Consider the following 17,491-nt stretch of genomic DNA (forward strand, 5'->3'; position numbering starts at 1 on the left):
ACACGTCTGCAGATTTTCATGTGATTGTCGGTCTCGGATGGAGATTTCTCACTTGTGATGACGAGATCGTTTTTCCTCCAATAAAATGCTTAAAACAAAACCACAGCACTTCATGTGTAGCCCCTTCTGGTTTTATATTAGCATGATTAAAGATGGAGAAATGTATTTCACTTGCCATAAATGCAGAATGATTACTGTACAGAGCATTTTGACACGACAGGGTGGGTGTTTTTTTTTTTTTTTGTTGGTTTTTTTTTTGGTGATTAGTCTAGCCAGGTCCGATATATAAAGAAAAACAAAAACACGTTTTGCAGATTTTTAACAGAAACAGGAGGAATACATTCTTATATTTTTTTTCCCAGGTCCGTGTTGCTGAAGGAGAGCACAGTCCAGAGCAGATAAAGAGGGGCTGCGGCTCGACCTCCCAACAGCCCGATCTGTCCCGTACATACACTTTAGAACAGTTGAGGCCTTAGAAGATAACGTATCGGTGATCTACAGGGTTCCTACGCAGGTCTGCAAAGTTCTGAAAAGTCTGGATTTTCTAAGGGGGGCTTTGGGGAGGATGAGAAACAGCAGAAAAATGTGAGATGAAATACATTCAGCTTCAGGTCAATCACTTTCTGCAGGAACCCTGGATCTTTACAAACACTGAACGTTAAATTTACGCCGTCGGACGTCTTCCGGGACACGGCGGCAAACCCCCGACGCTCGCTTTAACTCTCCTGTAAATGGCTTAGAATCCAGTGCACTGCTTCTGCATTTTAATACAGTTCTTATATATTTATAATATATATATTTACTGTATATATATATATATATATGTATATATATATCTTTACATCTTCAACAGTTATTTTCTTTGTATGATTAAAAAGACACCAAAATAGTGGTTATTTTTCCAACCACTGCTGGATGAACACCGAGCGCTGATGATGCTGAAGATGAAGAAGTTGATTGGTGGAGATTTAAAAACAAGTTTTCCTTCTTCTCTGCTTCTTTTTCAGCTTTATGTACAGATTGTTTGAGTTTATCAATAAAGCATTGGAACCTTTTTTTTGTTTTTTTTGTTGTTTTTTTTGTTGTTTTTGTTTTTTTTAAACCGGCTGACAAAAAGGCTTTTTCGACTTGAGAGTAACGTGTCGTTTTATTTCACAGAGTCAGAGGAGTCTGTGACGGTCACTTCAGTAACACTGTAACTGTCTCGCTTGTTTGTTTGTTTGTTTGTGTGTCTGGGATCAGTGGAGGCTACAGATGCAGGGTTATAATGGAGGAGAAGTTGTTCTGCCTACAAAAATATGTACAAGAAGTCAATGCATTTGTCCATAAAGTAAAGCATCTGGTGAGTGATGAGTAAAGCTTAAGAGGTGAAGCCAAGATGTTTTGTTTTTGTTTTTTTCCCTTGATGAATCGCTGCTGCAGGCACTGAGCACCGGGGTGCAAAAAAAAAAAAAAGAAAGAAAAGTCACCACACAGAGGCACCTTCCAACTCATCTGATCATTTGTTTCCCTTTTAAACATCAGAGAAAACTTTTTCCAGCGATGGATATGACTCTTCCTCGTGGTCAGAGAGCATCCGTGCTACACAGAGGCGTCCGCGGATCTCAGTTCAGTGTTTCAGGACGTCCGGCTGCCACAGTGACGTTGGGAGAGATGAAGAAGCCGAGGAGCTACATGACGACACGCCGCGGTCGGACGGCGGGTCCGTCTCAGTACCCGCCTTTCTGTTCTGAGCACTAAAGTCTGTAACATCACTTCATAACTGTTTAAAGAGCTAAATGTTTCCCCACAATTCACCACGGTTCACTGCGTAACACCAGTGCAGCTGTTGGCAGTAATCACAGTTTCTGCAGCGTTCACAAAATTAAATTTAAGACTTTCTAATACTTTCTTATACTTTTTAATACTTTCCATAAGCTGGTTGGAGGACTTACAAAACAGAGATGAGGAAGTCATAGTTTGTGACGTGCTGGAGTATTAATCGTCCAAACACAACACATTAACGAAGAACATCCACGTACATTAATTATCACTTAATATTAGTCTAAACTTAATGAGACTGACGCCATCAGACATTAAAGAAGATCAGCATCAACATATTAAATATATCCTTTCATCAATTTTGAGAAATATGTTCTGTGTTGAGCTGATTAGTTGATCAACAGAAAATTAATCGCCGACTATTTTGATAATTAAAAAAAAAAAAAAAATCAAAGTCTCTGATTCCAGCTCCTGAAACATAAATCTTTTGTTGTTTCTTTCGTCGTCTATGATAATAAACTAAATATCTTTGAGGGCTGCTGGTCGGGACAAAAGATGGTGATCGACACTTTTCACCATTTTGACATTTTATAGAACGAACAACTAATAAAGTAATCAAGAAAAGAATTGACAGATTAATCGATAATCAAAATAATTTTTAGTTGCAGCCCTGGTTCTGTGTTCAAAACTGTTATAAGACAGAAACCGTTCAAAATAATACTGTTAGTCTTTTACGTGCAGCAGAAACTTGATTTAATCGCTTTAATAAAACTATTTCTCCTCTCAGCTCTTAAATGTGTTTTTTTTACTGTAACACTGTACGATCCTCATTATTTTTTAATTGAACCATGAATCTATTCGAGCCGCAGGACGTCCTCGTTAACTAACACACACTTCTGCGCTGTGGGGAAAAAAATACGTCACACTAGTAGGCACTTTGACTACAAGCAAATACCGCAAGTGTGGGTACTGTGACGGACCCGGCGTGACCTCTGGTGTTCATTTCCTGCTCGGAGCACCTGACAGGTGAGGGTTCGCTACTCAGGACACGTGACAAGATGATCCTGCTCGACGCCTCCTCGGGGGCCCCAGGCGGCCTCTGGAGCAGAACACACGGTGGTCGGATGCATAGGTTGACTTGAGGAATGCTACCCCGCCTGGCACGGCACAGTTTTCGGGCTCTTTTTGAAGTGCAAACGGTCGGAGGGAGATGACGGAGGACCAGGCTGTAGGATGATGTCAGAAGGTGGAAAAAAAAAGGTGTTTTGGAGGTGAAGCTCCAGGTGGTGGTAAGGAGGGCGGGGCGGGGGCGGGGGGGTCTTGGAGGGTCCTAGGAAATGATCTCCAGGATGTAGAAAACCAGCTCCATGACCACCGGGCCCTCGCTCAGCTGACACGCCCCTCCGTGGATGACGGGGATCAGAGCGCTGTCCAGGTCGCTCAGGTACTGAGGCAGGAGAGGCTGGCCGTTACTTCCTGCCAGGTAGCCCACCTGAGAAGATCAAAGCAGGTGTTAGACTGGATCCTCGTTACTGTTAGCGAACAAAACCACATTCAGTGTCTCTAAAACCCTTTTTGCTGTTTCAGTCAGTAGTAATCATTTTATGTCAAACAGCTGCAAAAGCCGAGATATTCAGTTTTAACTAAACAAATAACTAATTGATTCAGCACAAAAAAAAGAGCTTCAATCCCAGAAAAACGTGTTCCTGCCGGTATGTTTTCTACTGTTTAGTTTCTCGGTCCGTTCAAAGCTCCTTCGTCCTACCTGGTCAGAGTCCAGTGTGACCCGCAGCCCGAGTTTGGCCATGCCGTCCTCCTTCAGCAGCTTGAGGTGCGGGCAGAGCGCCATGCAGAAAGCTCTCGCCACGTTCTCCGTCAGCCGGCTGTGGTCGGCCGGGTCGCTCAGGCCGTTGGGTTGATCTTCGCTCTGGAGGAAGAAAACCTGCAGGAACAGAAAGTATCACTTTTAAATAAGATCTCGGCTGATTTAGTTTCTTAAAATATTTCAATAATGAAGTCGAAGCAGAAGGGAAAAAGAAACTTTTGAACTCAATTCCAAGTTTTGTTTGTTTTTTTAGTTTTTAGTTAAGTTAAAGAAAAAGGAAACAATGTCTTAAAGCTGCATCTGGTGTTTGTTGTCTGATATGTTGTCAGTAAACTACACAACTCTTGACCCTTAATTACTTTTTTTCAAGAAGAAGAAAATCTTGTCTCAGTTGATTCACATCTTAATTTAATTTGTTTAATAAAAAGTGAAGTTAAAACTTGAAGCCACAATGTGATTTAAATGAAGAAGTTACAGTTTTTTCACATCAACATCTCGTTAACTCAGACAGAATGAGTGTGAGATGAACTACTGTACCTCCGTCCAGCGGATGACCTTGCCGTTGGCTTTGAACTCGGAGCCGTGGAAGATCTTGACGCTGGTGATGGACTCCATGGACTTCCCGTCGATCGGACTGATGACACTGAATCACACAAAACAAGAATGTTGAATTAAACCAAATGTACAAACACAGTAAACAAGTAGCTGTAAAGAAGAAATGAAACAGAAGTCTAGAGCTGCAACGATTAATCGAATAAGCGATTAGTTGATTGAGAGAAAATAAATCACTAAACTACTACTTAATGTCCAAAAAAATGTCCAAATTCTCTGATTCTCAAATGTGAATATTTTCTGGTTTCTTTAGTCTTTGATAGTAAACTGAATCTCTTCGGACAAAAGACATCTCAGGTTGCATATTCTGCTCAGATGATGAAAATAATTAGTTGCAGCCCCACGTGAGACCATGATGATCTCCTGACCTTTCTGCTTGTCCCTTTTCATTTTAATCTCTCAAGTATTTTGGTTTCTGACCAAATAACTGCAAAACTAATTGAACATTCCCATCAGCCTCAGCTGTGCTTTGTGTTTAATGCTAATTGGCAAATATTAACATGCCAACACACTAAACTAAGATAACGAACCTGGTAAACATTCACAGATTAACATCTGCATGTTAGAATTTTCATTGCGAGCACGTTGCCATGCTAACGTTAGCATTTAGCTCAAAGCATAAAACATAATTATTCTGATGGCTGCATGAAAGCAGACCAAACTTATCTGGTTAAATTAGGGTTAAACCAGTGACTGTGCAGCATACAGTACTGCTAATGAAGTGATATTGTATCTGAAGAAAGGCCTCAATTATATTTAATAGTGAAAAGTCACATTTAAATGTGCAGATTTTATCAGACTGCTGTAAAATTGATTGCGTTGGTCTGTATCTCAAAGCCATGTCAAACCGAATCATTCCACCCTGCTACCAGTTTTCTCCAGAGGGCTTCCCCGAGCATACTTAATGAGTTTTTATAGCAAAGTAGTAAATGCAGTGGTTGGGAAGCTATCAGTTCAATTGTCCGTGACATATCTGCATCTCCGCCAGCTCCCTCTCCTCCTCTTGTCTGTCTTTTCTCTGTCTTCCCGTCTCACCCCTTGTTGAAGTTGTGGTCGTCCTCCGTCCACTGGATGTGGACGAGCTCCTGGTTCTCCTCCTGGTCGGCTTTACCGCAAGTGATGGTGAAGTCCTTCATGTCCCTCAGAGCTTGCCGTAGAGAGTCCATGGTCTCAGCTGTGATCTGGATCATCACACCGTCTAAAAGGAGGGAAAAAGATCATTCATCATGTCAGAGAATTAATGACAATTCTGATAAAAACATGTATCGTCTCAGTTTTTATGAAACAAAAACGCCAAAAATTTGCTGGTTCCAGATTCACAAACATCAGGACTTTCTCTGTTTTATACAATTGTAAATTTTAAATCTTTGTGAGTTTGTTCTGCTGATCAGACAAAACACGACATTTCAGTAAATCCTCTGGGACCTTTTGACATTTTATAGACTAAACCAGTTAGTTCCCAAACCCGCAGTGCAGATCAGTATCAAGACATGAAACATTTGCTTCCTGGACAAGGAAGCAATGATATGGCCAAAAAAAATAACATATCTTTTTGTAGGCTATTTTTGTTTGTTGAACTTGGCATTACTTCCTGTCACAGCTTCCAACAGTAATAACACTGATTTTTAACCAGCAGGTCATCAGTACACAAAGTAACAAGTCTGACAGTGTGAAGACTCGTCCTCCAGTTGCTGAGAGGTCCATCTGTGTTTTAAATTTAGTAACTGACTGTTGTGAAATAAGATTTTTGTTAATTTTTTTTTTTCTCTGCTCAGCCAATCTCTCTTGTGTGCTCCCTTTTCCCCTCTTTTTCTGTCAGTTTCAAGATTGTTTCACATGTTAAAGGCTGATTTGTGTGTTGGGTAAATAAAGAGATCGAGATCATGCCAGAACCAACACTTACATGATTTAACTACATGATTTAACTCACAAACAAACTACTTGAAGATCCTGTGAAGTTTTTAATCCGGTTGCTTATTTTTTTTATTTAACAATCAAAAGAAAATCGCAGCCTTTATCATGATTTTGTGGCAACATGTTTGTTATTATTTGCAGGTGATGTGACTTCTTCATACAGATAAACTCAACAATTATTGCAACATCTTTTATTTTTTTATTTTTTATTTTTTACAGCCAACACGTAGTTCGCCGTCACACTTCTCACCTTCGACAATGCTGGTCTTGGCTAAGAAGCCCGACGAGGCTTTCAAAGCACCGCTGAACACAAAGAAGCAGGCTCCAGTAACTGAAACAGAAACAGGAAGCGTAATTAACTCCATGAGTCAACAAACTGACTGCGTTAACGTTATTTTCAGGCAAACAAACAAACAGGAGAAATAATAACAACATACAGATAGCGAGGAAGAGGATTTCCAGACAAAAACAAAGCTGGAGATAAAAAAGAAATCTTATATGTTTCTGTGTTCCGGCACCTTTGCGCGGCTGGTGATGGATGCTGATGGCCTGCGTCTGGTAGTTCCCGTCGTCGTTCTGAACGCACACCAGGTGGGAGTCGGCGCGGTCGTTGAAACACGCCCCCATGGCCAGCACGTGTTCGTTGGACTTGTTCATGGCCTTCATCAGCTGCAAGGACACATAATAACATCCGTGTCTAATTAAGCTGCCCATTGGGTGTTTTGCTGAGGAAAATGGGCTTAAAGAGAGGCTGCCTGGTTAAGCCTAATTGCAGTGGGCTTGTGGGTAAAGTCCCAGATTTAAATGGGATGGCGCTGAGATGACAGATTGCAGGAGAAAAGACGTTGACATGGGGTGGATATCAATAGTTGAAAGATCCCGCACATTAATTCCGCCGAATCCCCTGCCTCTGCTCCTCTTTGAAGCCGTCCTTTGCAAATCAGAAATAAAACTGAAAATCTGGAGGGTTTTAACCACTTGCTGCGCTAAAGGCTCGCCTGCAAGCTGTTGTGCAACGGTCCCCGCTTCACATTACTGGGTTCCCATCTGTTACTGCATCAGCAGCCAAACGCTACAACCAGAACCGTCTCTCTCTCTACCACGACTCACTCACTCAGCCAAATGGTGCTTCGTGTTGTGTGTGTGTGTGTGTGTGTGTGTGTGTGTGTGTGTGTGTGTGTGTGTGTGTGTGTGTGTATCACTTCTTCTGGTTGGACATTGATTCACACCCCGAGGCAGCAGCGTTTTAACAAGTTGGCAGCCCACGCCTCATGTTCAGCTGCAGGGACCCAGGAGATTTTATCACATATCACCTACACAGACTGAACATGTGTGTGTGTGTGTGTGCGTGTGTGTGTGTGTGTGTGTGTGTGTGTGTGTGTGTGTGTGTGTGTGTTGATGTTTAGGGAGTTTAAAACAGCCTCCTCCAACTGATGTCAGTGTACTGGTGGAGAGTTTTGTTTTGTTAGCGCTGCTACAAAAATGATCCTGGACAGTAAATGTTTAAACTTAAGCTCTGCTTTCTCTCGACGTCTGGAATCTGTTTTTTATGCTGAAATGTGTGAATTGGAAGGTTTTGTAGTTTTAATTTGCTTTCACACCTAACAAGTTTAGTGCGATACGACTCTGGTACAAGTTTTGTTTGTGGTGTGTAACCAAAGCTGAACAATAACAGGACTTAATGATAGTAAATAAGTGATTTTAGCATGAATTCTGCTACTTTTTAAATCACTCTTCTGGAGGTGAACTTTCAAGGAAGTGCAGATCAAAAGAACCAAACTACAGATGTGTAGAGATGCAGGACGCTCACCTCATTGTAGCGATTACTGGGGATCTTGATGCTCGTCTTCCTCACCTCCATGTCCACAACCAGACCTTTCACCACCGGCAGCGTGTACTGGTAGTTACGGAAGTCCTACGACACGGACGGAAAGACAGAAAAAGTGAGGAGACGAGGACAATTTAACCCATTCTTACAAAAGGACTAATATGAAATGAAGTATATGAATATAAGTATATGAAATATATGACAGTAGAGCACAGGAAGAGAAAAACAAAAGCTCTTACTGCGAGCAGATTCATGATAGTGTGACCGGTCTCTCCGAAGAGCGGCTTTCTGAAGCGAACGCTGAACAACGGGCACGGATAAACTGCAAAACACAATATTTAGTTATTGATAAACGCACAACAGAAATGTTTTGACACCAACACTGTTTTATTATTCCATGTGATTATATTTTTAATGTCACAGATACAAATTATTCATCCACCAACTGTCTTATTTAGTAGTCATGGAAACGTATCAAGTACCGCAGCAGATTAATGTCAGTTTGGAAACTATTGATTAATTCGATGCAGCAGTCTGTTTGTTTTTTTTGTTTTGTGGGTGAGAGGTTTCCAGTTTTTGTTTTTTTTTCCATCTTAACTGCTCAACTTGTGTTCCCCGTGTTTTCCCTCTTCGTTCGTAGATGCAAATGAGCCGAACGAGGGACCCCACACTGACATCAAATACGATGAACTGTGCCGGCAGTTGGGAGGAACGCTTCTAATCCACAAGTGAAAAATAAGACTGCTTTTTTCTCCAGCAACCAAAGCTCCTTAGATGACTATTTTTAGCCTTATCTCAACAAACAGCTGGAAATAAGATCTCGCCACAAACTCTCATTAGCAATAAAACCCAATCTCAGCCTGAATCTGCAGTTCAGTGAGCATCTTTAGGCTGAAGAGCTTCCCGCCCTCGTGCTGGTCGCTCTTTAAAAAAAAAAAAAAAGGTAAGAGGTGAGAGTGTACGAACCTGCGCTGTTCGTGTGGTGGATTAATTTCATGGTGATGCTAACATTTTGTGTTTAAGAGCTTCGACTGTATGTGGCTTTGTTAATGTATTCTATCCCTGCTCGCTGGAAGCAAGGCAAGAGGCTTAACGGAGCCAGGCGGCGCTTTGTGCTGGCAGGTCTAGCTGTGAGAGGACGGGGGGGATTTGGTGGAGAGGAGCCCCTCCGATAAAAACCCCTCACAAGACTTCCTGGTTCATGTGGGAAGCTGTGAGAAAATGTTTAAGAACAAGCCGGTGTGATGTCTACAGACTTCTTCTGACAGCTGACATAATAAGCTCTCTGGATCAATCTGGATTTTCATATTCTACCGTAAGAATCAAACCAAATGAGAGAGAGAGAGAGGAAAAAAAAAAGAACACAAGTCTTTTGCTCTTCTTCATCACCTAATGTAACTTGGTGAAATTTTGGTTCTCACGTTTGACATCAAGATGTGACCTTTCTTCGTTGAAATAAAGTAAATTTGACACAATGTCCTGATCAGGCTCAAAATCTGAGGCTCCATCTGGCTGCACAGGTGAAGGTACGCTCACATTACACTCCCATTCACTTCAATTGAAACCAGCAGTTCAAGCATGTGTTTCCTGTTTTGGTTCGTTTTCAGCTTTGCTCAACTTTGACTGTGCGGTTGTGCTCGGTCAACCGCTGTATTAGGAAATGAAAGAGTCAAGCACGTTTAGTCATCATGTTTAGTACATTACACAACCAGAAAACAAACTGCAGCATCGACCTCACAGACTGTTTACAGTTTCAGATCGTTCTGATCAACTTTATTCATAACCTACATCAGAGACGCAACATCGCATCCTTTTTCAGTCCTGTATGTGTGGATATCTAACATCTATCTATAAGACTAATGTGACCATAACAAAATAGTAGCTACTTAAACACGGGACTTCACAAAGGTCAGGTTTGGTATTGAACCTCAATACTTTGTTGTTGAAATCTGTCCTACCATGAGTATTGATAACTGGCGAGAACAGAAAGCTTGGATCAAAGGCTCACATATGTGGTCTTGTTTCTGATCTACAATCATAATTTGAGACTTTTGACTTCTTTTGTTAAATAAACATGGAATTTTGTAAAACATATTTATATTCCTCAAAGTAATACAGTACCAGTCAAAAGTTTGGACACACCTTCCCATTCCCTTGAATGAGAAAGCGTGTCTACACTTTTGACTGGTACTGTATATGTTAAAACATATAACATAGTTACTGAATCTCAAAAATCCTGTTGGTACAAGTATCAAAATATTTCAAACATGTCCCAGTGCCACGCAGACACCAGGTGGAGCTTGGAGCTGGACCAGGAGACAAGGATCAAACAAATACTGCGTACAATCCTGCTGGATAATGTTGAGACTGATGGTTACCGGTGTGTGCTAAATACATCTGTGACATCATTTTTGTCACTTTTAATCCCAAATGGACGAGAAGTCCTAAATGTGTTTAGATTTCCATGACAAATTGATAAGACAGTTTTGTTAGCTGCTTTTTCCTTTGTGTTTTTGTATAATATGATGCCCAGAAACTCACATCGGTACTCTGCGCCCAGTCGCAGCATGAGGCGGATGGGGAAAACCTTGGCCCAGGGTGTCTCCCACTTCTGTATCAGGATGCCGAAGAGGTAGGGCGGGTTGGGCAGCAGCAGGTCCTGCAGCGACTGGAAGGAGGGGCTGATGTAGAGGAAGCCGCCATGCTCCTTACTGCCCAGGAAGCTCTGCGTGAAGAACGAGTGGCTCAGGTGGCTCAGCACGTTGCCTTTAGGAGAAGAGGAAGAAGGGGAGAGAGGGTTGGGGAGGGCGGGGGGAAGAGAGGAGAGGTTGGTGATATCGGAGATGTGAGGAGGAGGTGGTGAAATAGGAGATGGAAGACAAGGCGAGGAAGTGGGGGAGAAAAGAAGAGTAATATAATAGGTGTTTGGAGAAAAAAAAAGCATGAATAGGGTGAAGAAGATGGGAATAAAATGAAGAGAATGAAATAGAAGAAAAGGTGATGGATGAAAAGTAACACAAGTGAAAAAGCAAAGATATAGAGATGGATATGAGAGACCAACACTCTCAATGTATTTGTGGTATACTGCGTGTATAAGAACATTAACTAAATCCAACAACAGTGAATAAACAATATCTTTATTTGGCCTTCTGACATCTGTGCATGTTGCCCTATAACCTCATATTACCCGCAGAGAGTTCATGTTACTAATTATCTGTGGGAGGGATCACTGGCTTTAGATGGCACAAAACACAATAAACCTAATGGTGAGGCTCAGCGGCTGGGACTTGCTAAAGCCAGCACTTCTTCCTGAGGCCTGACTGATGGCGACTTAATCAGGAACGACACGACACGCACAATATGGCTCCTTTCCTCCAGTCTGAAACTGCTCCAGTGTGAATATGAAAAAGGAAACAGCCTGAGGGGAGCGAGCCGTCAAAGTCACACGATATTAGCTGTTTTTGCTCTGCAGCATATGGAGTTAAAAATGCAAGACAGGCGGTCGTGAGGTGTGACGCCTGCAGGGGGGAGAGGGGGGAGGGAGGCGACCTGACAGCAGGACACTAATGTTTGGACCATTTTTTTTTTGTGAGGAAAGCGAGACAGCGGTGGACACTAACCTGGTTTCCAAATAGAGGACGACTGGATGCACCTGTCGTCTCTACGGAACAATAAGTAGAGCTGGAACATTTTCCTCTTGCATTACACTACATTACATGAGGGTTAGCTCATTTTTAACAGTGCAGCACCCGACAGACAGGTGGACTCACCTGTGGACCTCGAGACAGAACTACTAATGAGTTGCTACCTCCCTTAAGAGGGGCCCACGATGGAGGTGGACTAATTTCTCACTGAGCCTCATGGTGGAGCTGCTAGCTGTGTTCTTACCACTGAGGGCCTCCTGGTAGAGCTGCACGAAGTGGGTGAAGATGTCCTTCGGGATGGTCTTCTCGTCTGGTAGACACTGGAGCAGAATGACCACCTCCGCCTGGCCGACGGCGTGCATGCCCTTAGTCGTCACATACCAACACTTCCTGTTTACGTCTGTGGGGGTTGAGAGAACAGGAGACTCGTCTGTCACGTTAAACACACAGGAGAGTGTTACCAGGTTACATCAGAGCCATAAACATTTAAACAGCCCCTTTCAGACATGCACCTCCTCACGTGATGACAAATATATCTGCTGGTCTCATGTCTGAATAAGCATCCGAGTCACTTTTACGTTAAAATCACGACGACAATCTTATGATCTAGTGACATTAATAACACTTTCAGCATAGCAAGTTGGAATAGACATAAAGGCTGCAGAAGCACAAGGTTATATATACACAGAGAGATTAAATATATGTCTTTTTTTCTCCTCATTGAGAGCACCCTATAAATGTACTACATAAATATCATCTTCTTTGTTCAAAGAGCATAAAATTACTTTCATAAATCACAAAACACTGAATTCGCCGATTTCAAGTTGAGACAATCAGAGTCAGATCAGTCTTTGAATGTGATTTTTTTCCCCCCCTTATGATGCTGGTACCTCTTAATTAAATAAATTAAGGCTTTGACAGCGAAATTAGTTTCAAACTCTATCACTGATGCAGGATATGAGTGAACAATGAACGACCTTCATATCATTGTACGTTTCAGCTCACCGCTGCTCTCAGCAGTGACGCCGCTCTTTCTCGAGCCAAAAGGTGCCAAATGCTGCGCTAGCATTAACTGTGACGGTCCTGTCATGTCTAAATAAAGTCATAGCAAACTTTTACGTCACAGAATCCTACGTCTCAAAAAGCTTTAACAGATGGGTGAAGGTTACGTATCTCATGTCTAAAAAAGGGCTGTAAAGCATGACATAAAAACATTTTTCTGAATTCTGGGTATGTTTAGTTATTGGGTGCTCAGTAATTCACAAGAAAAAAAAAGCTAAATCAGGCATGATTAAAAATGTATACAGTGCAAATATAGATTTTCCGTATTCCCTTAGATCATCTTGGAATCTATAATTTAAAAGTAGGTCCACACACTAATTTCTGCTCCTCTAGAAGTTAATTATATAAACAACGTTTTGACCTGAATTTCTTTAATTGCCATGTCATAACAGCCCCGAAAATCAATGTTTTAAATTGCAGACAAGAACTGGCTGAGTGACTCACAATTAACAAGCTTGACCATAGCGAGCAGGTTCGCATTGAGAACGAAGACCAGGGGGTCTGGGCCTCCCTCCTCCAGCTGCTGCATGAGGACAATCTCTGACGGCCTCTCCTCCACTGCATAGTCTGCAGGTGGGTTGGTGTGGAGTAAAAGAAGAAGAAGAAGAAGAAGAGGAGGAGGTGGGTGGAGGGAGGAGTCAAGGTAAAGTTAGATAAACGGACAGGGAGAACCAAGGATGAGAGAGGGTGGAGATGTCAGAGTGAGAATCAGAAGGAAGGTGAAAGATGATAAAAGGAGTCACGCATGAGGTAAGAGAAGGAAATGATGATCAGACCAAGTTAACAGCTAAATCCTTTAAAAACATCATCACAGCATCCCCGAATATAAACCCCCGCCTCTACCTTGTTGGCAATGAGTGGTCGAAACATGAGCCGTGAAACTAAAGCACATGAAAAAAAACAAAAACAAGCACAAACACACAGCAGCTGACAGAGCAATGAGGAGGCAGCAGAATGGTGAGGATGAGGGCAAGCACCTGTGATGTGGCCTCCCGTACCTCCTTTGACGCCGGTGGAGATGAGGATGGGAGGGAGCCCGTCCTCCGGGATCAGACTGAGGGAGCTGCCCACGGGGCTGCCCACCGGGGCAACAGGGGTATGGGCTGCCTGAAGGTGGAGAGGAAAGGGAAGAGGTGTGTTCTTAGATGTAGGTTATAACACAGATGTAATAATAGAGTGTAGTATCCCAGAGGGCGTTTGTGGCCGTGATCATTGGTACGACAGGTGTAATACAAGTAAGTACATGGCGTAGCCTATAATCACAGTCAAATGTCCACTTTGGGGCGCTACGGCTCATATGGAACAGGCAGCATTACACATCCACTGTTTGAACAGTTAAAAATAAAAATAATGATGTACATAGTATTTACAGTATTTAAGGAGAAAGCCAGAGCGATCACTGATTAGCTTCTGGGGTACGTCAGATTCTGGCTTAATGGCCGTTGTTAAAAAAATCTACCTGTTTGACAAATGACAGTAATAGAAAAAAAAATGCCCTAAACTGATGTACTCAAAGGAATAATTTCCATAAAGTTAAGGGACTTAATGAACACAAATCTCACACATAAGAGGTGGAGATATCTTGACTCTTAGTTCCCAGTGTGGGTCAAGCTCCAACAATACTGGATCCTACACTTCCCATAATGCAACTTGATAATGTCTTTGGTAAATGTTCACATTATTCAAACTCAACGTCACCAGTTCTTAAGGCAAATTTTGTGTTAAAAGGCTATTATTCTGAAAGCTGAGACTACTCAAGTAAGACCACCTGATGAAGCTCCTCATCATCATCATTTTTCTGGGCTAAGTAGTTCTTTCCATGATTAGTACATTTATTTTCACATGTAAAATTGATTGAGTGTCCTTTAAATAACCCTACTGGCCTTCTCTCACCTAAATCACTTTTATTCAATACATTATAAGCTGCTAAACCATGAAAACAGTTAGAAAAGCACAGCAGAGAGAAGTCCACTTTCCCACTGGTGAGCTAAAATACTAAATCTTAACTAAAATAAATAAATAACCAAATCTTCACTTGAGCAGAACATTGGCAGCAAATTCAAATTCATGCATTATCATTGAGTTCATGCCAGTATGAAGTGTCACGGCGGCTGTGTCATGTGAAAAGTCTTGATTTTATATACTCGGGTTCTGTCTGCGTAGCGTCAGCAGGCCGTCTGAGATGAATCCTTTTAAAAGCTTCGACAATCACTCGGTTAAGCAGGCCGTGAATCATCCTGACAGTTGGCATCCAAGCCCAATGTGAATGTGCAGCACAACAGAAACGACCAAATTCAACTTGCTGTTCTCTTATTTGTTGTGAGGCAAACTTGACTCATTAGTCAGTTATGCTAGCTTACAGTGAACCAAATACAGTACATTCCAGCTTTGAGCATTTCAGTCTACTGGGGAAGCTAATTCTGATTAAGCCTTTGAACTTTGTTTACTGCGTGTTTTCTGCGGTCCGTGACCCAGCCAGTAAAACCACCAACAATCCCACAGAAGGAGTTCTTTATCTTTCTCCAGCTAACTATGGAGAAGCTAATATGACCGTACAAGCAATCGTAATAGCATTAGCTGTGGGTGAATGCCTTTCGTGCCAAGCCTACCTCTGAGGACTCAGAACTGGAGGTTTTGTTCGAATATGTAGAGATGGCCAGTGATTGCGAGGGGGCGGGGCTGGAGGTCGCGGGTTTGGGGGACTCGGCTGTGTCTCCGTTAGGTAGGACCCCATCGGCAAACCAGACTCTCCTCTGCTCCCGTGAGAGGGACCCTAAAGGTGACATACACACATTTTAGCTCTTTGTCTTTGTGTTGTTCGAGTTTGAAACTAAACTAAAAACTTAATGTGGTGGGGACACATTATAACTGTAAGAGGTGAAAAAGTTCTAAGAGTATTTTTATCCCTGGTAAAGGTCGTACCCTCGTTGCCAGGCTGTTTCAGGACTCCCACAGGCACCATGACAGTGGGAGGGGGAGAGCTGAGCACCCCAGAGGCCTGAGCTTGCTGCAGAGGGGGGATGGTGGAGCAGTACTCTGCGGGGTTGTTGGGGTTTGGACTCTGGTTGCTTCCAGTGACCTGTGACTCCCATGATTGAGCTGACAGAGACAAAAAGATCACATGTTCAATCTTTTATCATCTGTTAGCTTTAACTGTTGTGCAGGACATCAAACAGGTAAACAAGTGTTTGGTAATAAAGATGAGCAATAAAAAGAATCACTAGACCAATACAAATATGGACCATTTTCACAGGTCTATTTCTGTTTTAAAGCTGATATTCGTCAATACTAATAGTTTGTCCATATTCTGTATATCTCTGAAGATATTTCTCACTGCATTTTGACCTGTCATAGTAAGAAAATCAGAGGTGTTACTAATTTCATTAATTAGGCTCTGTTCCAATAAGTGGTGCACTAAGCCATCTCACTTAACATGCACAATATTTCACCTGTATGAAATGGAGTCATAATTAATGTCATTGATTAAATCTGTGCTTTTCCTGCTATGACATGTCAATATGTCTGCTGTAAAAAAGGTATATATTTTTATACATATAGTTGATAAAAGTATAGATATAATACCAACGATTGTACAGCGGCAACACTATCTACTTACTCACTATTTACTTTTGTTCTCTTTCTCTTCCTGTCATTTGTAATAATCAAGTTGCATTTAAACATATAGCATGCTAAACACAAACTCAGTTGGAGAGAATTAACTTTGCAACGGTGCTCACCACTCGTCAGAGCAGAGTGACAGGTGACGCAGACGCGGGCCTCCTTCCTGTCCATGTACACGAGCCTGCACTTCAGACTGCAGCACGTCGCACAGAACACCTTTAAGAAACCAACACACACACACACACACAAAGAAACTTTATTTATACCACATTTCTACAAAGGGTGAGCGCATTGGTCAAAGCTGTGATGCAAATCATGTTCTTCTTTTTACTGTGCAAATTTTTAAAGGGTGAAGAATTGGAAATAAGTTGTGATTAAGTGTGCAGCAAATGCACCATTTTATGGATATTGATTTCCTGTACTTATCCAGAGCTTGCAGATGAGTACAGGGCACTTTACTTTCAATGGATTAGCACCTCATTAGACATCATTATCCAGTAATAGCGTGGAGGATCCTTTTAATTTCAGAGCCTCACAGCATCGTCATGAGCTGATTTGTGGATCTACCAGCCTGGTGGTGGATGCGCTGAGGATCCCGCTGCGTCTATTGTTTGCGGCCCCAGTGCTGGTGTCAGTATTACTGCAGTGCCAGCTCCTCCCTGCTCAAGTGGCAGAGAGTGTGTTTGTTTACCACCATGGGAAATTAAGTAGCAGTCCGGCGATTTTCCAGTGCAGTGTCAGCAACCAGATCTTCACTTTAAAGCATTGTGCCGACATCCCGCCGCACGTGTTGGTGGCCATAATGCTAAAAAAGCTACCTACACACCCACAGAGTTTATCTGCAAAGAAAACAGGAACTCATTTATCAAACCACTGCATTTAATTTACCTAATTTCTCCACAGAGTGCAACAAAGATTCTTGAAGCCACTGATGGAATATAACTCTGTACTATATTTTAAAACTGGTGATGCATTTCTCATCTGTTGTTCTTCTTCATGCAATCATCATTTTAGCCCTTCATTAACCCCTTATTTATCTTGTTTTGTTATCAAAAGGTGTCGTTTGTAAATTTTATTTCATTATGCCCTGAAAGATCTACACTGCAAAATGATGAATTAAATTAAAATACAAACATGTTGTGGAGAAATTCCCTCCTCTAACATACTAGTATACTACTAAAGGTTGCCACTATGTGGTGTTTAATGCATTTTAGTGCCAATATT

General features: G+C 42.0%; 1 protein-coding gene across 2 annotated transcripts in view; it reads right to left on the reverse strand.

The window, feature by feature from the left end:
• Positions 1 to 84: 84 nt before the first annotated feature.
• The window catches only part of zfyve9a (zinc finger, FYVE domain containing 9a), a 31,093-nt gene continuing 13,686 nt past the window's right edge, over positions 85 to 17,491 (reverse strand). The window contains exons 5-19 of one of the 2 annotated variants that reach the window (XM_067606450.1): positions 16,384 to 16,483; positions 15,569 to 15,745; positions 15,256 to 15,419; positions 13,645 to 13,753; positions 13,091 to 13,213; positions 11,829 to 11,984; positions 10,482 to 10,706; positions 8,180 to 8,262; positions 7,923 to 8,027; positions 6,631 to 6,781; positions 6,363 to 6,443; positions 5,234 to 5,396; positions 4,124 to 4,229; positions 3,527 to 3,703; positions 85 to 3,253 (exon numbers count right to left, since the gene is read on the reverse strand). In XM_067606450.1, the coding sequence (XP_067462551.1) occupies positions 3,092 to 3,253; positions 3,527 to 3,703; positions 4,124 to 4,229; positions 5,234 to 5,396; positions 6,363 to 6,443; positions 6,631 to 6,781; positions 7,923 to 8,027; positions 8,180 to 8,262; positions 10,482 to 10,706; positions 11,829 to 11,984; positions 13,091 to 13,213; positions 13,645 to 13,753; positions 15,256 to 15,419; positions 15,569 to 15,745; positions 16,384 to 16,483 (2,082 nt within the window). In that variant the 3' untranslated portion in view covers positions 85 to 3,091. Of the gene's footprint in view, positions 3,254 to 3,526; positions 3,704 to 4,123; positions 4,230 to 5,233; positions 5,397 to 6,362; positions 6,444 to 6,630; positions 6,782 to 7,922; positions 8,028 to 8,179; positions 8,263 to 10,481; positions 10,707 to 11,828; positions 11,985 to 13,090; positions 13,214 to 13,623; positions 13,754 to 15,255; positions 15,420 to 15,568; positions 15,746 to 16,383; positions 16,484 to 17,491 lie in introns of both variants that reach the window. The other variant, XM_067606449.1, reaches the window with a different exon arrangement.

This window comes from Thunnus thynnus, chromosome 12 (assembly GCF_963924715.1).
Source record: "Thunnus thynnus chromosome 12, fThuThy2.1, whole genome shotgun sequence".
NCBI lineage: Eukaryota > Metazoa > Chordata > Actinopteri > Scombriformes > Scombridae > Thunnus > Thunnus thynnus.